Source organism: Gymnoscopelus braueri (assembly GCF_963280865.1).
Source record: "Gymnoscopelus braueri genome assembly, chromosome: 24".
Lineage (NCBI taxonomy): Eukaryota > Metazoa > Chordata > Actinopteri > Myctophiformes > Myctophidae > Gymnoscopelus > Gymnoscopelus braueri.
The window spans coordinates 25,089,449-25,115,922 of record NC_137626.1 but is presented as its reverse complement, the minus strand read 5'-3'; the positions used below and the strand labels follow the sequence as shown (position 1 = coordinate 25,115,922).

Here is a 26,474-nt window from a genome sequence, read left to right as displayed (position 1 = left end):
ATGAAATTATCGTACAAAAACGTTCATTATCATACATCTGGGAACACTGGCCCTCATTTATCAACAGAGCATATAAACCGGCGTATATTTTTCCATATATTTGGCCGTACACCAACGTCGAAGTCACATTTATCAACGAATCCTATACAGCCGATCCTAGCGTACATTGGGTCGGAGCCTTGATAAATGTCACGGCTGAAACCGAGCGTCATTTAAATAACACACCCTTAAATATTCTGGAAACACCCCGATTTTATGACATGAAGAACCAGTATGCGACCAAAAAAAGCATGTTTCGCCGGCTCGCCTCGCACACGCACATGCCTCTCTCTCTCTCTCTCTCACACACACACACACACACGCGCCCAACTGTGTCTTTCATGTAATCCGTAGCGGTAGGCTACAATCTTTGTCACGTAGGCTTGTAGCCTACATGAATGACATATTATGATACCAATCACATCGCCATTAATGGAATACGTTTGCATATTAATTTATTTACCCCATACCGAGCAGTGCGCGTTCGAGTTACACTGAAATAAAGCAGTCAGACTCGGGCAGGCTGCAGTGATTCCGTGCCACCACGTTAATAAGAGATTGGAGCGTCGGGTTTATATCCTTAACCCAGCCACAGGGACGCTGGAAGTCATTTATGCCAAGGGGGGCTGGGCTTGGCGGGGATTTTTTTTTCACATGTATCCCACGATTTTTTTCCCATTTTTCACGTTTTTTCACCTTTTTCAACAAATATTTTATTCCCCAAAGTTAAATACATCATTGTTTTAATATATAAGTGTGTATATAGACTTTTAAAATGATATATATTTGTTTAATAAAAAAATAAAATAAATAAAATAAAAAATAAAATAAATTTTCAATTTTTTTTCTTTCTCTTCCCCACCACCAGGGGTGCTGCAGCACCCTCAGCACCCCACTTCCCGCGTCCCTGCCCAGCCAGGTTGTAGTCTTCATAGTCTGGGAGGCTTCGGCTCAAAGCCTGGACAGCAGGGGCGCGGCCACTGATTTCTGATTCAAATCAACAGCCAATGAAGAAAAGGGGGCGGGATCCACATGCAGTGGGTCTTACATGTAAATAGGAGCGACGGGAAGCAATTTCCCCTTGAGAAATTGCGGCCGCCATTGTTGTGTACTGCTGTTTGCCTCTCGTCTGACTTTTTAGACGAGTAGACCGGTAAGAGGCGTGTCCGCTCAGATTCTGAGCGTAAGTTACATCCCGCCCAGAAATACCAGGGCTTTGGCCCAGAAGTTCCTCGCCGCTCCCGTTTGTATGCAGGCGAAAAACTTCTGGGAACTCAGATTATAGTCTTCATAACTCTCTATGACATAACTCCATACCATACTAGGACAAGCTACTGTAAGTTTGTACACCTCACTGTCCATGAAAAGATGGTCGGGAGTCCCGAAAATGCGCTCGCAGAAGCGCTCGTATATTTTGAAACTAGCAGATCTACAAGCTGACAACGCGGCGCGATGCGACCCGTTGTGAGCTTGCAGATCTGCTATTTTCAAATAGCCAATGCAGCCAGATCTGCAAGCTTAACAGAATGACTGTTAAAGCAGTTTGTTTAAATTACTTTATAAAATGTTATATTTTCACAGCGATTATTTTATAGTGTAGATATACATTTAGGAGTGGATTATGTGTCCAGATGCCTGTCAGACAGTCAGACAATGCTGCTCCGCAGGTCTACAATGGAATAAACGGGCGCAGCCAAAGTCAACAACTGGTCTCCACCAGACGTGAGATCTCAGCGTACGGTAGGATGAAGCCAACGTCAGGATATATTGATAAATGCCGAAAGTTGCGGTGATCTCGCCGTACGCCCATTATTTGGTCTGCACCGCGTTGATAAATGAGGGCCACTGAGTCCAATTTAAAAATAGTTGGAACGTACCAGTGATAAAGGACTAAACAAATACATTTGAGTGTATCAACTATAATTTTAACAAATCTGTGTTTTTACGGTGTGGCCTAAGACCAAACTGACTAGAACTGGGGTGTCTGTACAGTATGTCTGTCTGTATGTGTTTGTCTGTCCACTCATCACATCATGCTGGTACATGCATGTCAGGAAACGCAACAAATGCCTGGTGAAGTGAAAGTGAAACTCATCAAGAGTGTGAAATAAAGCATCGCAGTTCCCGCCCCTTCCGGGTTCCACCGCAAAAAACTCAATGCATTTTTCCCATTGACATTTCGAAAAATATTTATATCAATTAATTTAAGCCTAGAATCAAGCCATCCAGGGTCCTGGTGAATCATGACCATAAAACGTTTGATTCTGTGATTATTTTTTTTTGAAAACGGCAAAACAAAGGGTATTTATTAAATATAGTATATCATATAATTAAATATAAAATAAAAGAAATCACAGAAAAAAACGTTTTATGGTCATGATTCACCAGGACCCTGGATGGCTTGATTCTAGGCTTAAATTAATTGATATAAATATTTTTCGAAATGTCAATGGGAAAAATGCATTGAGTTTTTCCTTCCGGCACCAGGAAAAACCAGGAAGTGGGCGGGAACTGCGATGCTCTATTGTGGTCGTAGTTGGTCATTTTATGGAAGAAAAACAAAACAATTGTTCTTTTGAGGCACTTTTGTAAATATATGTGAAGTATTTATAAAGGTTATTATTTCTATTTGGTTAAAAGAGACAGACCATCTACACACTAGGACATAACACAAGCAGCCAGTCTGTATGGTGCGGCTTCACCACTGAACACTGCATTGTGAATTTGTGGGGAGCCACTCCTTTCACAAACTGCACAGATAGCAACTTACCATCAGTAGCTAAAGATTGAAATTGCAAAAGTATTCTTTACACAAATTGCTTTTAATCCCTATGACTAATAACGGCCATCAATAGAAGAAGAGCAGGGACAGAAATGGAAACACGACGCTGGTGTTACTTCTACGCATGAACTGGTCTGCAGAACCACGAAGGAAGCCCTGAACCACAGGCCAAACGTCACCTACAGTAACACTGCTTTGTTTGCCTTTTGGATGCCTTTTTTTCCTCTCACGCCTGCTTAAATAGTCGACAAGGTAAAACATTTTGGCTTGTATGTGATTTAACAAGATGCAGGGGACAGGAGTTAAAGCCTGGGATTTATCTCTTTTGGTCAGACAATATTTTTGGCCTCCTGCACTCTGTACACATTACCATAGACAGCATGGGGAGGCTTTATTCAGATAGTACAGTAGAGTGTGACAGGAAACAGGGAAAGAGAGACAATGAGGGACACGCAGAAAAGGCCGTCCGGTTCGGGAATCAAACCCACGACTCGCTGTCAGGCTACATTAGAGACTATTTTTGCCGGTGCCTTACACATTATCCCTAAACTTCTTTGCCTTTTTTTTTTACAATTTTACAAATACAAATAGCAAGCTCACAACGTGTCAATGTAGATCGGCTAGTTGAACTATTTGAAAATGTTTTTAAAAATAGTAAAAAATGGCAAAGAAGTTTAGGCACCGGCGAAAATATGGCCCCTTATGTGGTACTGTATGCACCATCGGTGCCCCCAGACAGCAGCCCCCTTAATAGGGGAACCGTAAGTGGGGAAACCCCATAATGATTCAAAGGACCGAGACATAGACAGGGGCCCTGGAACATGCCAGAGACAACCCGCTAAAATGTTGCCGTCTGTATTTGTCAATGGAAAGAACCCCTTTTTGTTACTTGAATGTGTGCCTTCATCCAGTTCTTTGTGTTCCAAATGTTTAAATCAGTGATCCTCAAAATGGGGTCCAGTCCAGGCCCAGGGACCCTCAGGGTTCCTCGGGGGGAACCAAATGGACCCTCAGAATGATGGACCCTCAGAATTATGGAGGTCCTTGAAATTAAATAGTGTGAGAACCGCTGGTTTAAATTATTATGATTATTTTTAAAGATATTTTGGGGGCTTTTCTGCCTTTATTTTATAGTGTATAGTGGAGATGGACATGAAACAGGGAGAGAGAGATGGGGAGAGACATGCAGCAAAGATCGTCGGGAACGGGACTCGAACCCACGATGCGCTGTCAGGCTACATTAGAGCCTAAATTGTTTTAAAAGATGCACTGTGTAGCATTGTGCTGCTTGTAGTCAGTAAAAAACAACATGCAAAGAGCTGTGTTTTCAAGTGACATCATTCCCATAACCGGAAGGGATAGCTGCGTGTTTCTATAAAGTGACATCAATCCAGTAATGAGGAGGGATGCGGTGGCTGTTTAGATCCCATAACCCAGGGGGACGGGTGAATTGTAATTGTCTATTTGGTTGTTAAACAACTGCTACAAATTCTAAAATTATACTCAATCATTACTGATGGCCTAGCTGCTAGGCCATCAGTAATGATTGAGTATAATTTTAGGATTTGTTACTGCTAGTTCAAGGGATCAATCATCAAATCCTGCTCAGTATACATTTAAGCTAAAAAAAAAATTTAAACTGCAAAAACAACTGCAAACTCAATTATTGCTTATGCTCGTATTCGGTACTGGCGAGTACTCAAAAACAAGGCACTCATACTCGGTCAAGAAAGTATAATAGAGTTTAAGTGGTTAACTAATATTGTCAGGGGGCCCGGGAGCCTATAGGTGTCAGGGGGGCCCGGGATATGTAGCCACGCTCCTGTCCCTTTGGGCTGGACGTCAAGAGGTGTTTAGTTGTCTTGAAACAAGAAGTTGTCCCTCTCTGCCCTTTCTGTGTGAAAAAGATATTCCTCCAAATGCTGCAGCTTACAATATATCCCCCTCAGTGTTATCTCAAGTTCATCATTCAACATAAAATGCAGTTTCCATATTAAGCACATTTATCGTGGTGATTAATTGTCTTGTCCTACATTACTTTCCTAAAGTTTTTAATATCATAATTCTCATTCTCATACTGTACCAGCAACAGCATGTCGTAAAAAAAGGAGAGCCATAAACTAGTCCAGTTCATTTATTAATGAATAAATTACCATCCTATCCTGATGCATACTGTACGTACAGTGCAATCTACGGGTGGGTATGTGCCAACTTTCAACTCCTACTTAAACCCTTATAATACCGTATCTCTTACTGACGGAACAGTGATAAAGCAAGCGTGGCTGTGAAGTGCAATGACATGACTATAAAAAGCCTATATGAGTCAGCGACAGCGTGTGATGATCCCAGATAGAAAGTGAGTGGCACGGATCATCAGCGCTCACACAAACCATGGCTCACACTACCTCAGCTATTTCCAAACGTGCTTTAGATCCATTTTTAGCGAGAGGTGATGGTCTTTTTTTTTGGTCACTGCAATGCTACTGTAGTGGGTGTGTGCCAAACATAAAGATTACTTTTGTGATATTGCGTCCATCACATTGGCAAAACGCCTTTTGTGTACACGTTTTAAGAACGTGAACCCTAGAGTCCTTATTCTGAGGCGAACAATCAGGGAAAATGGCAGATCTACAAGCTCATACACATGTCGCAATGCGAGGCATCGTGAGCTTGTACATCGTGAGCTTGTAGATAGATATACTGTAGACCCCTGGTCAAAGTGAACCCACTTAAGTGTTTAAGTATACCATTGTAATTAATGAATATCCTTGTTCATTGGTATCATTGGTCCTTTAACCCAAGCTTTTCTGGATCAGGGCCCACTTGTAAATCTCAAAAGTGCTTGCGGCCCACCCATCTGACCACTTAATACGGCTGGAACTACTGTAACATAGCATGTTCCTATTTATCTGTATCACAATGAAAATAAAAAGCTTTTCAAGGTTTTAAAGAAAAGTACCGTGACCTTTTCTTTTACATTATTATGATTTATTTTAATTAATGTCGTGTTATCATTACAATCTTCATGTTTTGACAACTTATTTGCAATATCCTTGCAATATCCTCACGGCCCACCCACCAGTGGGGCCCCGGCTCGCAGGCTGGGAACCACTGCTTTAATGATTCCTCTTTGACCTCTCCCTACTCTTTGATCCCCATCTCCTCACAAATGACTGAAGTGCATTTACAGTAATTGGTGGGATCAATGAGACATCATAGCCTTTACCTGGATTCACCCCATCAGGCTATTTTACATCAATGCAGCCTTTCTGCATTTGGTCCACTGAGTGATGTGCACGCACACACACGCACGCACACACACACACACACACACACACACACACACACACACACACACACACACACACACACACACACACACACACACACACACACACACACACACACACACACACACACACACACACACACACACACACACACACACACACACACACACCACATGCTTGTATTACTATACTTGTGAGGACATCAAAACGGCAATTTTATGAATGCCATTTGTAAACTAAATGCCATTTGCCATTTTTAACCCTAAATAGCAGACCTGCACGCATCAAGCTTGTAGATCAGCTATCTTTGGTGTGTCACCTCAGTATAAATCACGCATAACTGTAACTCCAACCCTTAAACCTCATCTCTAATGTCTAATCCTGACCCTAACCCCTGTGTTCGAAAAATAAACAAACCACCCCGGCGATTTTACTCATATTTATATGAAGCATCGACTGAAGGTGAAAATGTACAAATTTACAAATTTACCCAAAAAATGTATCAAATATGAATATTTGTATAAACGATGCAGAGCCACCCCCCTGACAGAAACGCCCGGATGATTTGTTTATTTTTGGAACACAGTTCTTATATGACGTGATCTAAGATTCCCCTATGGGGATTTCAACACAAAAGAATAACGCAGCGACCCAGGGGGATAGCGCCCTCTAGCGGCAGTGACGTCAGACTTCGGTGCTCTATTGCAGGAGCGGTATTGCAGCAGCAGTATTGCAGGTGCGGTACTGCGGTCACTGTACCGCACTGTTGTGACGAAAAGAGAGCTCAGCAAGAAAGTAAATCTTTGTTCCTACTCTTACTGTAGCTATGGTCATGAAGTGTGGGTCATGACCATATCCCTTAGGGAAAGAGTAAGAAGTTCAGTCACCCGGGAGAGACTCAGAGTAGGGCCGCTGTCCCTTCATGTGGAAGATGCCTCCCGAGCGTCTCCCTTTGGTCCTCGCTGCACGTCCCACTGGGAGGAGGACCCCTGGCAGACCAAGGGCCAGATGGGGGCATCTCCCCGCTGGCCTTGGAACGCCTCAGGATCCCCCAGGATGAAGTGGCTAATGTTGCCCGGGAAAGGGAAGTCTGGAGCTCTCTGCCTGCGACCCGGCTCCAGACAAGCGGTTGACGATGGATGTATGGAAGAACGGATGCTGCACGTTACCCAGTGCATGTACTATTATCAGAATGGCAGAAACCTTGTATCGCCATCGCGGCCTAGCCTGGAATCCAGCCTGATTCGCTACGTTCATCTTTTTCTCACTTCGCTACTCAGTCTGGCCAGGGTCCTATTTGTATTTCCATTACGTATAGGCAAGTCAGGAAGTGACTCGGATTTTTACATTGGACACTGGTCCCGCCCCTCCTACAGACCAATCAGAAGCCACGGGCTGTCTTCTCCCGTTAGGGCACGGAGATAGGAGGCTTTCCAGACTGTGAAGCGAAGTGAGAGAAAAACGGCGAACGTAGCAAGCAGGCTGGATCCCAGGCTAATCGTGGCCCACCTAACTTTTTTTTGGCCATTTTCTCCTTTCTTTTCTTTTCATAAATGAATACCCTATATTATACTGCACTTTGTCGTACGACATTGTTTCAGACAAGTTGCAAAACTGTTGAACAGTTTCCTGAAAACATGGTCATGGATGTGTTTGCCAGGGTTTGTTGTCAGTTTCTGAATGTGTTGGATTTACAAAACAGGCTTATTAGATTACCTGTTTCACTGTTGTGAGCAGCCATGCAAATGGCAGGAACAAAGATTTGAAATATGGAAATATGAAGGTATTTCCGAGCCCCCGCTTTGATAACACACAGAATGAGCCACGCTATGAGCTCAGTTTACTGCAGTGGTTCCCAATTTTTTTTTCCAGTTCCATTCCAAGGACCCCCAATAGCCCATAGCCTCGGTCAGCAGCCCCCACGATTGTGAAATGGCTTTTAAGAAGAAAAGAAAAAACTGGAAAAGCTAAATGTGTCACATTGCGGTGTGTTGTGAGCTTGCAGATATGATACTGTTGCTATTTTCAAAAGATTTTGGGAAAATAATGACATGCCCCCGCAACTGGCACATGCAGCCTCCACTTTGAAAAGCTGTGTCCTACTGGACAAGAGTCAGCTCTGCAGGCCTCTTTTCCCGGTTCAGGGGAATTCATTTACAAGTGAAGGAGAGCTGCTACATAGGCCAGTGTGGCTCGCTGTTTCCCACTGTGTCTTAACCCATTCAATCCGGGAACGCATCTACAAAATGTCTTCTAAATCCTAACAGTTTTCTGAAAAACGCATGTTGCTATATCAGCGGTGCTCAAACTTTTTCACGTCAAAGACCACCCAAAAGGATATGTATTTGGCCGCGGACCCCCCCCCCCCCCATCTCAAAATATTTTGTTTGTTGTATGTATATTCGAAGATTTGCACACATTTCACGATACTTCAAAAAAATGCAGATCATTGCTATGAGCTATGTGCTATGAACTTGTAGATCTGCTATTTTTGAAAAGCCCAAAGAAATCTAAAATGACACAGATGCGTTCCCGGGCTTAATGGCTTAATACCCACTGACTGCAGGGGCCTGACCTAAGACCAGGACATATAGACTAAAAAACCCCATGAGATGTCGCTACCGAAACTCGAATGCAGCAAAATGCCATGTGGGGGTTTTGATACTGTGACACTGTGGAGTTAAACCAAATTGGACCACGCTAAGCCATGCGCTACGCCGCTACTTTATTGTAAGAATTTCCGTTATCTGCACACCACCAAGTGCACTCCAGTAATGTGTGATCTGATAAGCCAGACGAGCTAAATCCATCACTTTTGTATGACTGTATGTCCGTCTATGTATGTACTGTATGTACGTCCGCATGTACAGTATGTATAGGTATCCTCAAAAGTAGACCAATCACAGCTCATGCTGCCATGGTCATGACATCACAAAACAGAACTACCCTTGGCCATGAAAGCCTGAAGTGCCTGATGAAGGAGAAGTGAAAGTAAAACTCATGTAGAGCGTTGGTCGTCGTTGAAAATGTACGCATGTAATTTCTCTGCAAATCTCTTACACCAACATTGTTCACTTTTTGTTATTAGTATTAGTATTTATAAATATTGCTATTTCCAATTGGCCTAAACCACCACCACTCACCACAGTCGACAAGAATAGTATAGTATAGTGTGACTTAGACTTTGTACAGGCTGTAAATGCACACATACAGTTACACGGAGTAACTATAAATAGATGAAGACTAGGCAGGGAGGCCATGCCGTTATTTGACTGCATGTCTTGTTTTACCCTGTCACCTCGTGTCACTGGAGACGTGGGTGGTCTTTCATTATCCAAACCACAGAATAATTGACATGTCCTCATATTACCCTATTACCATAGCTAGGCCAAGTCCAACCTCTGTTGTGACAGCTTTGGAGATCAAACTAAGGCATAATTTTTTCACAACATAATGATTTAGAAAATTCTACTTCAAAACTATATTCAAGCCTACCCATTTTCCCAATCAATACATTTTTAGCAACAGATAAAATACATTTTGAGTGACAATAATTTTGTCCAAAATATATTTTCAAATATATATCACTTGGCCAAGTTTAGTACATTTTGAAATTGTTCTTCTTAGCAATTCTTGCAAAACATACATGAAACACTATATATTTGTATTGGGAGTTAGCATATGTTGCACAAAAGCACAGACCTTGCTATGGTATCATGACTTGTACTCCATTTCATGACATCTGCTGCCTGTCAGCCCCTGGCTTTTTAAACATTTATTTCTTGTATTTCTAGAAGACGTATTTCAAGTATGTTTGTTCTATTAAATGTCCCCCTGCAGTGTGAAGTGACATATTGTACTTTATACACTAATTAGTGTGCGTGCCCTTCGTTTAGCTGCTGTCACCTGTCAACCTTCTGAATATGTCGCCCGCATCCACCCTCAAAATTGTGAAATGAAGCTCAATATTGAGTTCATGAAGAAAGGAACAACATTTGTTTTATCATGAGATTTGGCATCTGATTTTGGTCTGGATTTGAACGTTACAAAGAGATTACTTTTCTACTCGTCTCCCCCAGGCAGTGGGTATTCACAAACGTCTAGTACTCGGGAGTTGGAATTCAAGGGGAATCTGTTATGATTTAAGTTCCAATTAAAAAGTAACAAGATATGTTTTTTATGCTGAGAAATATCTTAAATAATAATCTAATAATCTAAAATTAAGATCTCTGTGCTTTTATCTACCCTTATTTACACAAATTCTCTATCAAACGTAACTTCTGTCCTTTTAGAAATAGCACAGCAATTTCTAGACCCACTTCTACAGGAACAAAAGAATATACTATACAGGAATACATGCAGCTTCGAGTGCCGGCTTCTGGAGACACTAATAGTACAGTAACAGTACAGGAATTACGGCTGTCCCCCCACCGGAAGTTCGCTTGTGTCTCTTCCAAACTATCGCTGCTTTTCACTTGCTTCACTGCTGACAGAATGAACTTGAAGCTGGGCTGAATGCAGAAACAATGCGGAACGTCTGACCAACGTCGCACCAATCACAGTATAGCCGAACTAGTTTGGTGAGTCACAACATCTGTGAGGCACCGAAACACCCGAAATCTGTTCTGAGATCGGCCACCTGAACCTCTGAATGACGTCATATTGTAGTCTGTACCCAGCCAAACTGAACAAATGTTGCCTCTTCTGGCGTAGTATGCATAATTAAGGCTTAAGAAAGACTAAAATAGGGATGGAGCTTTAATGGAGCATTACTTTCTCAGTCTCAGGAGAGTGTTTTACTTTGCACTTTGAGGCCTGGGCATGAGTCAGTTTCAATTCTTAGTCTGTTGTGCCAAATAAAGGTAATAGCCATCAAAGATGAGCAAAAACCAAATCACCATAGCAGGTTACATTAAATTACTCTTTGTGGACAGATTGAGGCCTAGTCACAGACTGCCCTTTCTCCTCTACTTCCTGCTCTTTTGTATTAATAATTTGGCCTCTTTCCATTTTGATTTGCATTTCATTCCGTCAGGAATGTGTGAGGAGGACATTGTTGAAGCGTTATTATTGCTGCCTGGGCCATGAGGAATGTCCAGATTCAAACCATGACTGCTTTTTCAATATCTAAACAAGCTAAGCTTGTGCGCTAAGCTTGTGTGCCGGTGCGCAACATGATGCGTAACCAAGCATAAATTCCGCATTAAACTCACTGTGGTGGCAGCAGTAGACACACCCAAAATATGTTTCCAGTACAAAGCCACACAGTGACAGAATGGATCAAAGTTAAAAAAAATATGCACCAACACTTTCATCAGGGTGCATTGACTATTTATTCATACAGTACTTCCAGTGTTTACAGTTTCACAATAAATAAATATTTAAAATATATATATATATGCCTAATGTTCTCTATTAAATCTCTGTTGAGCAAGTGAAGACAGTGTATCTCTCCTCAAAGTATTATGTGTCTACTCCACCAACGCACTTCACAGAGATTTGTTTCAGGTGTGCAAGACACTTGTAATAGCCTATGAGAAATACAAAAAAAATGATATAAGGATTGCACGCTCCTAGTAAATTAATATGCACAACACAGGGGTGTGGTGAAGAGGGGTACTGATCAGCTTGGGTTCACTGCACCAGGATACATCACGCCTCTGAGTGACCCGATGACAGAAGCTGCACATAGAATAGCCCTTTGAACAAATGGGCTTGTTGGACATGGCATCAGATCACTCTCTATGTCTGCACAGACAATACTCAGGTCTGCTGACTGACATTTCATTATACAGGGAGAGACACCCTCCTCAATCATCCTAATGGGGGGCGGGAGGCTTAACACGGATCCTACTCCAGCATAACCTGTTATCTATTAGTCCACATGTATGTATTGTACGTATGTCCACCTGCTGTGGTAAGGGTTTTAAAGATCTGGGTGACATCGAAAGAAAATATACATTACATAAAGGAAAATTGCACATTTTTTCAACATCATTTCCATATATTTGTCCTCAGTAACGCTCACCATTGGACATTCCACTCTCTGTTTCAGAGGTGGATTGTGGAGTTCCAAAATTGCCAACCGATGACATCAACTGTGGTAATTTCAAACAAGAAGTTTTTCATGCAACACTAATGATTTTATATTTCAGTGTGCTAACCTTCCAAGAAGAGAAAGACTCTAGTTCCCATTGGATTGGAATACCCAGCAATGTTGTCATTAGCAGGCAAGTTCTGAACTATCCACAGCCCACCTCTGACACACAGAGCAAGAAATGGTACCATCTCATAATAGCATTAGTCAAGACCAATTATATGAAGATATGGTTGAAAATAGCTGACTCGTTTCTTTAAGAACAATGGAGTCAGCTAAACAACATAAAGGGATTTTCACACGGGAAGCGACTGGCGCTAGAAATAAATATTCCAACGAGAGGCGAGTACTCAGGTAGGGTGACATTGGGCAATCTGACAGGCGTAAGGACAACGGGGCGCAATCCCATGAAATTGTCACGTTCGTGCTCGTCTCATACACACACGCCCACGTCAAGATTTGAATTGTGTTGAACTTTTTTGTGACGCGTAGAAACGCATCTATTCACATGAGAAGCACAGTGCTACCCTGTGGATCCAACACGGTGCAGTGTCTCTCCCGGTATGAGAAGCCTCAAACAGTGTCAGGTATGCCCGGAGGGACGGTGAATCCCCTTCATCAGCAAGGGGGGAGGTTGATGTCCCATTGCTCTGAGAGTTGAAGGGTTGTTCGTATAGGACAAAAAACAAAATGTTTATTGTTAAAAGTGAAAGCTCCTTTCATATTTGAATGCATGCATGTTTGTTCAGTAACAATAACAAACATGCATGGTGTCTGCCCAGGTCTTTAGTAAATAGAAAATAAATCAGGCGGCTCACCAATTTCCTCCAATCAGGAGAGAAAACCCCACAAAGCTCATTTATCAGCTTGTGTTCCAGTTCCAATTTTTCGGCTCATTTGTTTTGTTTCTGAAAATGTATTTTCTGTTTACTAAAGAGCTGGAGAGATATGGGGAGACCCCTGTTACTGAACAAACACTATAGCAACGATTGCTATGGGAATATAGCACTTATTTGAACAACAACAGCAAAAGAAGTTTTCTCTTACAGCACATTTAACTACATTTGCACACTCACTGAGTTATAAATGGTTAAATTAACCATTTTACTGTTTGTGCTATAAAAAAAAACATACACATTCCTACAGGGAATTGTTGCCGTATTGCACCAACATGATGTCAGTTTTCAGAGTGCTGTATTTGTGTGAGACAGAAAACAAACCCCTTCCCTCTGTTTAGGAATCCCAAGCGATGAATGTTTTTGCAGTAATTCGCTTTTTGATGATGATGTTGTGGTTGGCTCATGATTGTGCAAAGGAAATCTCTGGTTGTTTTGGTTTCCATGTACAATTAGCGCCATGGAGTGCACTCACACAGTGTTTATGTCCACGTTTAATATTGTAGAAAGTCTCTTTCAACGGGCTGTGTGCAATTTGTTGGCACTCTGTTGTACTGCATGTTATCTGTACGTAGCCTACTGTATATGTATGTACTATGTCATTGTGCTTTTAGCAGCAGATACTGTATGTGCCCATAACTAATTTCCCCTCGAGATAATCAAGTCTATTAGTGCTTCTCCAACATTTTAATTTCAGCACCCCCATAACTCTCAGAGTTACAGACCTGCGTGGATCCATTTGCAACCCCCTCGAGGAACCCTGAGGGTCCCTGGACTCCACTGGTCTATCCTATCCTATCCTAGTATGCCTAATAGACCACTGTCCATTCATAAAAGGCTGTCGTCCTGGAGTGGGCCAGGCTTCCCTCTCCAAGGTGCAGCCTCCACGTGCACTGCACAAACACACCAAGGCAGGATTATGTGCGTGTGAGCCCGTTTCCATTCACGGCTCACGTGTAGGACTGCAACTATTGATAATTTTCTTAGCGATTATTCTATCGATTACCTTTTAATAAAAAGATCTTAAAGCAATTAAGCCTTAATTTTGTATGTTTGAATTTTCTTTTCCAACCCCCCCCCCCCCTTTATTATTTTATAGTATTATTTTGTATAATTGGTTAGTTTTAACTGTTGCATAGGCCTGTCACAATTATGACATAATCGCCTAATCGCAATTATTTGGGATAATCGCAATTATTCTTTGCATAATCATCATTATTTATTTTTTTCACTATTAAATCATTTACAAAAAAAAACGTCAAACTTATATAGCGCTTTTCATAGTACCCAAAGTCGCTTTACAAAACAAATCAAAAATAAACAACTTTAATAGGAGAGAAATATTTAAAAGGCTAAGAATTGAGCAAAGACAAAAACATTAAGATAAAACTAAAATGCACAATTAATGTTTATTTTTAAGCATAGGCCTAAAGTAATTAAATATGTGTTATTTGTCATATCTGCCCTGTGCAACCTTTGTTTACGAAGGCTAAAACGCCAGTGCTCAACGCCAGAAACACAATAAAATCGTTAATCGCAATTATTTGAGTCACAATTAATCGGCAAGCGAAAGTTCCATAATGGCGACAGCCCTACCGTTGCACCACGTCCTACGTGTACAATCCACCCGTCCACGTATCCCTGGCGATGCGAGGCACGACGTGCTGCAGAGATCTGTGGTTCGCTAATAACACGGATGCCCAGTGAGACGGCGCACACACTCACACACAACGCTCTAATGTGAGTTGCAAATAAAAGGCGAAAGAGAGGGAGAGGGAATGAATCCAAGCTATAGCACAATACCAGTATGGCAGCCAATTCCACTCCATCATTACAGAGATGGTGACTAGAATAACTGCCGGCAGCACTAGAGCTGTTGCCAAAGACCCATTCCAAATCTGAATCATTTACAAAATTGGAACTTATAAAAGTACTGTATAGGTGTAGAAAGACGGAGCCAAGCAGCAAATATATGGTATACTGTGTACATTTAGTGTTAGCGTATAGCAGATCCCCCTTTGTTTGGTGCTGCGGAGCCAAACTGTAGCATACAAATAAGTTCAATTTAACGGAGGGGCTCTAAACTCTTATTGAATGTGCTGAACAAATGTGTTGCATTCAATAAGTGTTGCGAGCCCTCCATTACAAAAAGGGTACACGCCTTGCTTGCACAGTACAGAACCACATCTGAATACTCGATATTTTACCTCAGGGTATAGACATTATACATTGTCAACAGACCATAACAAATATTTTTTAAATAACCACAAAGCGAAAATGTATGCATATGATATACTGTATAAACAGATGCATCCTAGATAGATTGCTCACTGGAAAGGTGCACTGCAAAATGAACTTGTGCATAAATAAAGCATGTTCAATTTCATCTTGGGCAGGCAATAGTAAATGAAAAAATAATAAGAGTGTGCCCAAGTGGCGGTTTACAATGTCCCAGACATCTAATAACATACTGCATAATTTCTTTAGACTTAGCGAGAGGGATTATGGGGATACCTTCACTTCACAAGTACGTGAACGCAAGCGACAACGCCTTGCGCGGCCGGGCACAAACGTGTGTCCCCAGTGAACATGCAGAACATACATGCACCGGTGGAGTTAATAAACCCGCTTAGAGTTACATTTGAAACTGTAGCCTGCTATATTATGAAAGAGAAAGCAGAAGAGAGCACAAGTCAAAGGAGACGGCTTCATTATGTCATGTCATGCTTGCATTGCATTGCGATTTTCCAGTGACGGATTCCAGAACGTGTGAAATCGATCTTCAGTAGTAGTAGCATGAAGCGTCCGTGTTCATATATTTGCATGTGGGCTGTGCTTCAGTTTCCTGAACTTTTCCAATCTACAAACAGAAACCAATTAGGCCAGAGGTCTTCAACAGGGGGTCCGCGACCCCTAGGGGGTCCGCGGAGGTACTGCAGGGGGTCCGCAAAATTGTTGTTTGATTTAAAAAATATTTGTTTTTAAAAACTTATTTTTATTTTTATTTTTTCAAAAAATGACAATTTGTCTTTAAACATAACATGACATATTTGAATAGCTTAGTATTGAATGCACAATAACATGGTATGTTTATACATATTTTGAAGAGAAAGGACAACAAGGTCCTTTTGCACACCTACTGGGACAACCTGTGCGTAGGAGCAGGCAACCATTTTTTCATGTGTATACATATAAAACAGAATTTTATACATAAATATACGATATATATATGTGGTAGCCTACCCCCTACCCTAGGAGGTAGGTAGGGGGTCCCTGCTCCATCACCCCATCAGTTTGGGGGTCCCTGGCCTGAAAAGGTTGAAGACCCCTGAATTAGGCCATAGAACCCTTCATCTGAGTTCAAACGTTAACCCCCCCCGACCCCCTTATTTGGGAAGGTGTTTGTTGTTGTGATGATACGGTATGTATGACTTAAGCACTTAAATCCTCTCGACTTAGTAAGCTGCACCCGAGTTGGCAGTGGCACTGTACTTTGCTCTCCGTCTGCACCAAATCTCTCTAGCGTTGTGAGCTTGTAGATAGCTATTTTGGGCTAATGTTCCCCCCAGAATATGGATGGCAGGGTTCAACTGGGAAAAGATATCGTAAGGCATTTCTGGTTTCATTACAGTAGACACTGTGCTCTGGACAGAGACAGTGACGGGTCAGGTTGAAATGTGGCACAGTCAGATCATGAGCCGGACTGAAACCCAAGACATTGAGATTACATTATGTGTAGCTGGCTGACCCAGCAGGGTGCCCTAGATATAGCACAAAATTACTCTGTACCGTACGCAGCAACATGATCGTCAGGGGAGTGGAACCTGGGAGCAAAATAGTCAGTCTTATTCATTCTTCGACTGTGCGAAAAGCTGGCTAATAAAGTATATTGTATCTATTTGAAATATTCGTTACATATTTGTTTTTGCAGGGGCATCTACTGGCAGCTACTGCTACTCTTGACAACGGAGATGTGCTTATACTTACTAGAATGGTGCATTGAATAGAGTTCAAATCTCCAGGCCTTTTGCCCTAATACCTCTCTCAGTCTTTCTCTTTGACTTCAGACAGCTCAGACTGAGTTGAATGTGTGCAGACACTAACCTCAGGGGTCTATACTTGGTCCTACCCTCCTTTTTTCCCCCTCTACACCACATCTCTTCACAGAAATAGCCGATCTAGATCCTGGCGAATTGCCGAATGTTTGCCTTTTATAACATGCCCAGAATAGGGACGCTAGGGTTCATGTGGTTAAGACTCTGAAAGAGTAGCGCAGCAGATTACCAGTTATACTTGGTCTCTACCAGTGTTGGGGTAATGTAGTGAGCTAAGCTACCTGAAATTACCCTCCAGATAAATGCAGCAAGCTAAGCTACAGAAACATAGTTTACTACATCTACACTATTTTTGTCCAACATTGAACCACTTAATTCAAGTCAATTTCAATCTCAAACAAACAAATAGTCAGCCAAATTCAGTTCAAATGTTTATCAAACAATAAGCTTTGCTCTCTGCTCTCACAACTCCAAAACAATTTGGCAAAGAAGAAAAGTTAATGTGCGTGCGTGTGTGCATGAGTCGTGCGTGCGTGCGTGCGTGCGTGCGTGCGTGCGTGCATACAGTATGAAAACTCCATGGAAACAAGTATCTGCCACTGCATATCAAAGTGTCTGTCCTCCCCACTAAAGGATGAGATGGCCATACTGAACAGTTGCTCTGTAGTCACAGGCATCAGCCCAAGGACTGGTACAGTCACCGTCATACTGATGTGCTTCTGTCCACTACACATACAGTACAGGTCCATAGCGGCGGCATCACTTTCTGACCCTTAGCGGTTTCATTTCACAACACAGCAGAAAGCTCTGCTGCGCTTAGCTTGTGCAGACACTACCACACACCTCAATTAAAGAGCTTTGCTACTGAAAAGCTTTTTGATTCAGGGGAAACACACACAATCGCAAGTTCAAGCATGAGCTTTCTACCGCTGTCTGCTCCAGTCTATGAGCCAGGCCGAACTAAATAGACTGATTTCAATTATGTTGTGGAAGACATGGTTCCTATATCAACAGTCAAGTCTGTTGTGTTTAGACTACTACTGTACTTTTTATCATAGTGATAATAACTACAATGATAGATTACATTTTAGACTTGTCTTGTCTCACACTGTGCAAGGAGGCGGGGGGGGGGGTCATGTTTATAAATTAATTGGTGATGATATCATGTCACCTTGCACCAGGCCAGCGAACTTCAACTTCTGCAATTGTCTAGCCCCGTGACATCCCATAAGCGAGATGGACAGGAGCATTGTATTTGGCTATTTGGTAGCAGGGTGCTTATCGCATAGCCTCCCTCAAATCACCATGTTCACACTTATGACATCTCTCACATAATCATAATCATAATCATCATCATCACAGCAGGTCCAAATAATAATGCCAGCGTGTTGTCATCGCTGTACTGAGCAGTGCATTCACCTGCATTGTTCAGAAGCTGCCCACTATCAAACGAAGGACATGTGAACAAGGAGGTCTTGCTACAAATCAATAGGGATCCTGGTATCACTGCCACCCATGTTTCAGGGCGAGAGGAGCAGAGATCAATGCAGATGTGTGCGGTTGACAAGGATCAACATTAGCTAAGATTAGGGATTCAATTGGCATGGGTGGCAATAGTAAACTACAGTATGGGCAGAGCCTTTCAGAATCAGAATCAGAATCAGAATCAGGTTTATTGTCACATCACAGGTTTACAAGGTAAAAAAGTGGGTGAAATTTGTTTTTGTACATCGTTCCCATCGCAACGTTAATTTCCATAGAAAGAAGAGGGGGGGGGGAGAAGAAGAGGGGTGGGGGGCAGGTGGGAAGGAGATCAAAAACAAGAGAACAACAGAAGGCCAGACAGTGTGTAATGTATAAATATTATACACTACAGCACTAAAAGCAGAGTTTGATTAAGTCGCTGTGCTGTACAGTTACCCAAGAAAGTAATGTATTACTCAATACTTGTTACTTTTTTCAAAAATTATAATATTATTACTAATATTATCCCCAATAGGTAGTTACATCGTTAATCGCAATTATTTGTGTGTCAAGTAAAATGTCATGATTTTGACAGCCCTACCTCTAGTAGACCATCTGTATATCCCAACAAAGGTAGACCAATCTAACTAAACATTTCAGCTGATGCTGCTATACACCAATCACAGTCACCACAAAAGTAGACCAATCGCAGCAAACTACACAGTCCAACTGACACTAATCTGTCATCGTGCTTCCTCTCGCGACACATTACTGATACACCGGCAGTCCGGCACCAAGTATTACTATTACAACACACAGTTGTTCTATGTTATCGATATGCCCGGACTCGCGACACAAGAACACTGCATGAGAGCAGCACACAGCTACTGACAGTCCTTTCAGTCAGGTAGTTGCAAACATCCTGCACTATTTTAATAAGATAAACACAGCAGAAAAAGATGGGGAACCGACAGACTGGCATGGATTAATTACAATCCTTGCTGTCTCCTTTCCATTTCCTTGCATCTCCGTTCTTGTAATAATTATGCGTGCTCACCATAATGTTGCTCTGCGCTCCATTATGATTTGGATTGTGATCTAAGATCATGATAAATGGAACATGATACTGTGATATTGTCGCACCAAGCACCAAGTCCAACTCTGTCTGTTATTCCCTGTGTTTACTTTTGTTAGGCTGCACCATGGGCAGCAATCATAAAGCTTGCAGCTTTGTAATGTGGCGGCTGCCTCTTGGTTTCACTGCAGGGGTCAAAAAAGTACCTTGATAATAATAAATTGCTTAAACTGCTTAAGCGTAGTTATAACCGGCTACACATTTCTTAACGGTTACTAGTTTAACGGTTAACCATTAACATTCCGGCACTATGCAATTTGTTTTACATTGTTTCATGTATGATTGGCCAGTTTGTGATGCCCAATGAAGAATCTGAAAAGGCTTCATGTCAATTCTGTGAATAAATACATAACTCCTGCTTTCTACCCTTTTAGGGGTATTTGTTCTTCTTAAGTTAAACAGATAAGACATTTCCTGCAATATATCGATCATCGCAGATATCGTGTATTGTTATATCATTGTTGTGGAGGGCCAAATATCTTCACTGTATCGTATCGTGAGTTACTCGTATCGTTCCACCCCCAAATTAAAACCGGGAAAGCATCTGTGTCATTTTAGATTTTTGCGTTGGCTATTCAAAAATAGCAGATATACAAGCTCACAGCGTGTCACTTCGTGCCGCGCTGCGAGCTTGTACATCTTCTATTTTTGAACATTTTTGAAGAATTGACTTGAAAGTTTTCGAATAATTTTGAATTACGAAAAAGTTAAAGAACTACTGATTTAGAATGCATTTGTAGTATCGGCCTCAGGTCTTGCTGGGTTAGTCTCTATTTAATTTTTAGTTCATTTTCAATATTTCAAAAGTGGGTCCTTGAAACTGGTTTAGGACATCATGTTTACTCCTCTGTGACTCAGAGTGTAATATAAGTAGACCACTAAATATAATCACTAAGATGCTTTTGAGAAAGCTACATTTATGATGCCTTGGCTCAATTTTGATTTTGAAACCTTTGCTACTGGTAAATAGCTTTTCATATGTATGCACATCTATTAGTGCCATTGGGGTTGGGTAGCGGTCACATCTGGCTCATGACGTGTGTCACATCATTCTCTGTTTCCTGCCAGTCAACATTTATATTGGACAGGAGAACAGGAAATTCTCCTGTCCAATATAAAGCAAATAAAGCTAATGTCCTATACTATATATAGAAACCATTTAGTCAACCAATTATCCTTAACCACTTAAACCCTATCATCCTTATTCTGGAGGGGAACATTTGCCAAAACACATAAATCTATGCTATTTTGGGGCTAATAGATTTGGTGTAGAGCCGTGGTTCTCAAAGTGGGGTCCAGGGACCCTCCAAATGGACCTTTAACAGGTCTGAACTCTTAGAGTTATGGGGGTCCTTGAAATTAAGTTTGAGGACCACTGGTGTAGAGGGAAAAAAGAGCAGAACAAGTGTAGAGCCAACTCGGGTCAGGTTTACTAAGTATAGAGGGTTTAAGTGTTAAAGATGACTAGAATTGCTTGTCTTGAGTCAATAGATACTCCTGGTCGAATATTACTCCACTGCTCAGTTGCTCAGTCAAATTTGTACTTGAGTTCTGGAGTACTTGCTTTTAAAAGTAAGTACTCCAGAACTCAGGTAAGTATTCAAAAGTACCCATTACAAAGTGCATTTTCTTTTCTAATATTAATGCATTGCTGTATTCATATTTAGACATTTTCCAGATACTCAGAAAAATGTACTTTAAGTACAGTATCCAAGTAAATGTACAAAGTACTTCGTTACTGTCCACCACTGGTGACCTGGGTTCACTTGTCCTGGCCCGGGGCCAGCGATCATGTGTGAGGCAGGCTGAGTTCACAGAGCGCCAGAGGGATCTGGCTGGGCCCCGGTATGGAGAAACAGCAATAATGTCCATGTTGAACGCGTGCTGTTTCACCTCAGGCTATAGGGAGATCAAAGCACCACCTGGGTACCACAAAGGTCTCTCCCGCACAACAAAGGCTACCCTCCATGTCAAACCTCGAGCGGGAAAATGTCAAAGACCTTTCTATCACTCTCTGGGGCAGCACACGTATAGCCTAGGAATTGATATCGTGGACATTGTGATTATGGGGGTAGATGTGCTGTCCGGTCAGCTGCCAGTGTACCTCCTTGTTTTAGAGAACAACTTTATTTTTATTGTTGACATCTTTGTTCTGTGACTTGTTGGTTTTGTGTGTACTGTAGACTAGCCATATTTTATTTACAGATAACTACTTAAGCTGGAGCCAAAACACACGCACGCACACGCTACACACACACACACACACACACACACACACACACACACACAAACAAACACACGTATGCACGCACGCACGCACGCACACACACACACACACACACACACACACACACACACACACACACACACACACACACACATTCCAACTTTTCCAGGCTTTTTAAAGGCAGGTAGCCATTATCTCAACAGGGAGTCAACGTTATCGTTTCGCTTCCGTTATCTCTGTAGTGCCGCTAGAGCACCATACAGGACTTGTCCAAACCTATAATCGAGAAGGTGATATGCTGTAGAAGGGTCGTTGTGGGGGAAATTAGCTGCTTGACTAAATGACTGTTTTCGCTCCAAATGCCAAGAGGCAGCCTACGAACATATGCATGTCTTGACCTGTTTGTGTTTGTGACTGTGTTTAACCATATGAACCCTAGCAGCCGTATTCTGAACTGAACACTTAGTAAAGATAGACAAGCAAGGCGACACGTTGTGAAGCTAGCTCAGGATAAAACATACACACACACAAACAAAATGTGTCATTGTGAAGCCAGAATATGAGTGTGCAGATTAGATTTTTGATGAGTTAAGCCAAATCATTACTCACCAAATGTATGTTGAAGGGGCTTATTGTGTATTATGTGATATGTTAGATGTATGTATATTGTTTTGTTTATGTTGTCTTCGTGTTGCAAATGGTGCTACAGATGATACACAATACATTTCAGTATCAGGAGCAGCAGCTATACTCCTTTTGTGTTGATGGAATATAAATTACCGGTAAGCTTAAGACCGAATGAAAAGTCAATACTATTTTTAATCCTGGACAGAAACCTCTTTAAATATGTTGTGAAATGAAGCGATGCAGACAATGTAGCACATTCAATTTACTTCAGATGGTGAATTCCTCAATGCTGACTCTCAATCATAAGGCCTGACATTCTGTGACTGCAGTCAGACTTGGATCATTGTTTCTTTTTCACTGGCTCTCATTCACTCTCATATCACCATTTTCTATGTAACATAATGAACATAAGCAATATTTTCTTTTGCACGGACGAGAAGATTTGACAAACAAGATATAATGCAAACAGCAGAGAAAGATAGTACCATGTTAAAATACTGCTCCTCATGCAGTAATTATTTGGCAAAGTCATACATTGTAATTGCTTTGGAATGTTGCATATGCAAAGTATGCTCATACAGACTGCAAAATTATGCATGTTGCCCACACAAGAATTTATGACTGGACTGTATAATTATCCCGTCAAACAATTATCACAGCCATACAACAACTATAATTCCATGTCAGTATACTAGCAACGTGTGTGTGTGTGTGTGTGTGTGTGTGTGTGTGTGTGTGTGTGTGTGTGTGTGTGTGTGTGTGTGTGTGTGTGTGTGTGTGTGTGTGTGTGCGTGCGTGCGTGCGTGCGTGCGTGCGTGCGTGCGTGCGTGCGTGCGTGCGTGCGTGCGTGCGTGCGTGCGTGCGTGCGTGCGTGCGTGCGTGCGTGCGTGCGTGCGTGTGTGTGCGTGTGCGTGCGTGCGCGTGTTAATGGTGATGTGACTTCTGCAGCCGAAGGATGAATATTTTAAAGGCCCAGGCCTTTGTCAGGGCCAAGCCACAGCAATGAAAGAAGAAAGTATAGCCTTTTGAGGTAAACGGTCAAAAGCAAAAGCCTTTCTGCAGTCGAAACGAAGGATATAGACATGGCAAATGGTCTCTGTGCCTTCTGTGCGTGTCATTATGTTCTATTCTGTATAAGAACGCAGATGGCCTAATTCGATTCATGTTCTGACACCTCCATGTATGACTGTTCTTCCCTGTAACTGGTTGGTGAATGGTCCCCATCTGGGATTGGCCAAGGCATCTGTGAATGGAGCTTGATTCAGCACCACGGACAGCTCTAGGTCTAAACGCTTCCATAAAGACGTTCTCACTAACGAAATAAACTAGACAATAGAACGTTCTTTAGTGTAAGAATCCATTAATATGCCCCATGTTTATAACACAGTTTGGAAACAAACTGAGATCATGCCACGGCTATTAAATCACGAGGCTATTGTAGGTCAGTTAACCCCTTAAGCCCAATTCAGAAATGTTCAATATAGCCAATCTACAAGTTCACAACATGTCGCAGTGCTACTGGCTGTGATCTTGTAGATCTGCTATTTTTGAAAACATTTGGGAATGTACTAGTGTATTTTCTGTTATTGTTGGCAAAGCTGTCGTTGAAAACAGAAGATCGACAAGCTCACAACGAGCTTGTCGATCTGCTATTTTCAACAAAAGCCTTCCCCACAATAAGGATGCTGGGGTTGAAGTGGTTACGCATTACAAGACCTGTATGGTAGCATGATAGAAAAACAACGGCTGTGCCTGCACTTTAATTCTTTGTCTGAAGTATAGCCCAATACTGCTGTAAGCATCTGGACAACAACGAGGCATGGCTGTGGAAGGCCTACACACAGGCTGTAATGAGCAAACACATGGGGGGAAAAAGAGCTTTCCAGCACATTAGGCAGGGAAAGCACCTCTCCACTTTAATGAAATGCACTCGACGTGAAGTGCTGCGGCCATGTCGAACACCTGCGACAAGGCACGCTGACGTATGAACGTGGCTCGAAAGTTGTATGCAATTACTGATAACAGCCTGGTGCTGCTGCTATAAGGCTTATTGTTCCTCCTCCTACACCGTGGGCATCATTAGGATTCTTATGCGTTCTGGGTGTAATTGGGTTATCGATAGCTATGCAGAGTGGACCTAGGGGCCTATACATTTTCATATAGCTATAGGCCTGTCAATGTCAAAGGATATACGGGACGCCCCGTCACCTATAGGCTACACAGTCGAGGGCTTTGAAAGCCAATAGCTGTCGCTTCCATGTCCACACCAGAATGGTTGCCAGAAGGCTCGCCCCAAAACACGCTCGCCCCCATTTTTCCGCAGACCGCTCGCCCCCAGCGGTTCTTGTATTCTTTGTATTTACTAAGGATAAGGTTAGAAATAAGTTTAGGGCTAGGCATAGTTTTACTGAAGGTAAGATTAAGAATAAGGTTAGGTTTAGGCATAGTTTTACTGAAGGTAAGATTAGGAATAAGTTTAGGTTTAGGTATAGTTTTACTGAGGTAACGTTTAGGAACAAGGTTAGGTTTAGTTAGGTATAGTTTACTGAGGTTACATTTAGTAATACGGTTAGGTTTAGGTATAGTTTACTGAGGTTACGTTTAGGAATACCAGGTGGCGACCGTTCAGAGGTTGCCGGATTTGCCCCGGGGCGACTGTGTTTTGGGGCGAGCGTTTTGGTATTCATTAGAATAGGCTCCTGCAGGGGCCTATAAGCACAATGTGGAGATGAATGAACATGAGGCCTCTCTGCCTGGAGCCTGGAGTCTCCTTGAATCTGTCATCCCGTCTCCATGGCGACAGGAGGAGGAAGAGCATCTATTCTGGCCCAAATCAACAGATGGAGAGAAGATCCCCTGGCTTTAAAAAAAAAAAGAGAAATAGCCATTTTATTCTTACCTTGCACTGCTCCATGCACGTCCTCACCGAATACGCGTCCGTCTCGTATTTCAGAGTCATGAGCTCAAAGTCCTCATATTTCTCCTGGGCGTGCGTGTCGTACCGCTGGTACGCCTGCACGCACAGGCTGCACCGGCTGTCGTCGCCCGTGTCGCCGCCGACCAGCACGTCCAGGCTGCAGTTCAGATTGTCCGGACTCGTCGAGCCGTTAAACAAATCCAGTAGCGAGTAGGAGTTACAAAAGGAAAGGTACAAATCACTCATATTTACAGTGGTCCGCGGCCCCTCTTCTCTGTCTCTGGAAAGGCCCTTGCACAAAGTGTCGGCGTCTCCAAAAGTAAAGCAGTCTTTAGATAAACTATCGTGGTGATGACAAGTTTCAAGTCGCCATAAATGTTTGGTAGAATTTCCTATAAAAATATCATTTCCTCTGAGGCTGCTGTGTGCTGAACGGGTTTGGGGGGGTGATGCTGGATGGATGCCCATGGTGTCGCTGGAGGAGGATGAGAACTTGTCGCGGTGGTGCTTGGCCTCGGCGCAGAACCACAGGTGATCAGAGAGGAGGATGGTGAGGAACAGGAGCGACGCCAAGGACAGTCGCCATCTCTGGGTCCTCTCCGAGTCGGTGAATGGCTTCTCGTTCTCGCGGGGTTCGAGCCAGATCTGGAAGCCGCCGTCGTCTTGCTGTTGCCAACACGTCCAAACAGCCCTGGTCATATTTTGGGGGGAAGGGGCTTCGCCGGCCGACTCCACCGCGGGGGCTCCTCTCCTGATGCCACAACGGTCATTGACGTGAGGAGGTCCACTTTGCGTTGTTCTCCTCTTAAACACCGGGCTGGGGGTTGTCCTGGCGTACCTCCGCGACGATCGGCGATTCCCATTAAATTAATGTGCCGGTGGAGAAATCATCATATGCCGCAAACCATCACGGGCCGCATCCTCCTCCATGGCTCTCCTCCGGTG

General features: G+C 42.6%; 1 protein-coding gene across 1 annotated transcript in view; it reads right to left on the bottom strand.

The window, feature by feature from the left end:
- The window catches only part of LOC308080536 (NALCN channel auxiliary factor 1-like), a gene marked incomplete at both ends in the record, with an annotated part of 51,709 nt that extends 25,481 nt beyond the window's left edge, over positions 1-26,228 (bottom strand). The window contains one exon of the mRNA XM_080422432.1: positions 25,512-26,228. Within this exon, the coding sequence (XP_080278558.1) occupies positions 25,512-26,228 (717 nt within the window). The remainder of the gene's footprint in view (positions 1-25,511) is intronic.
- Positions 26,229-26,474: the final 246 nt, after the last annotated feature.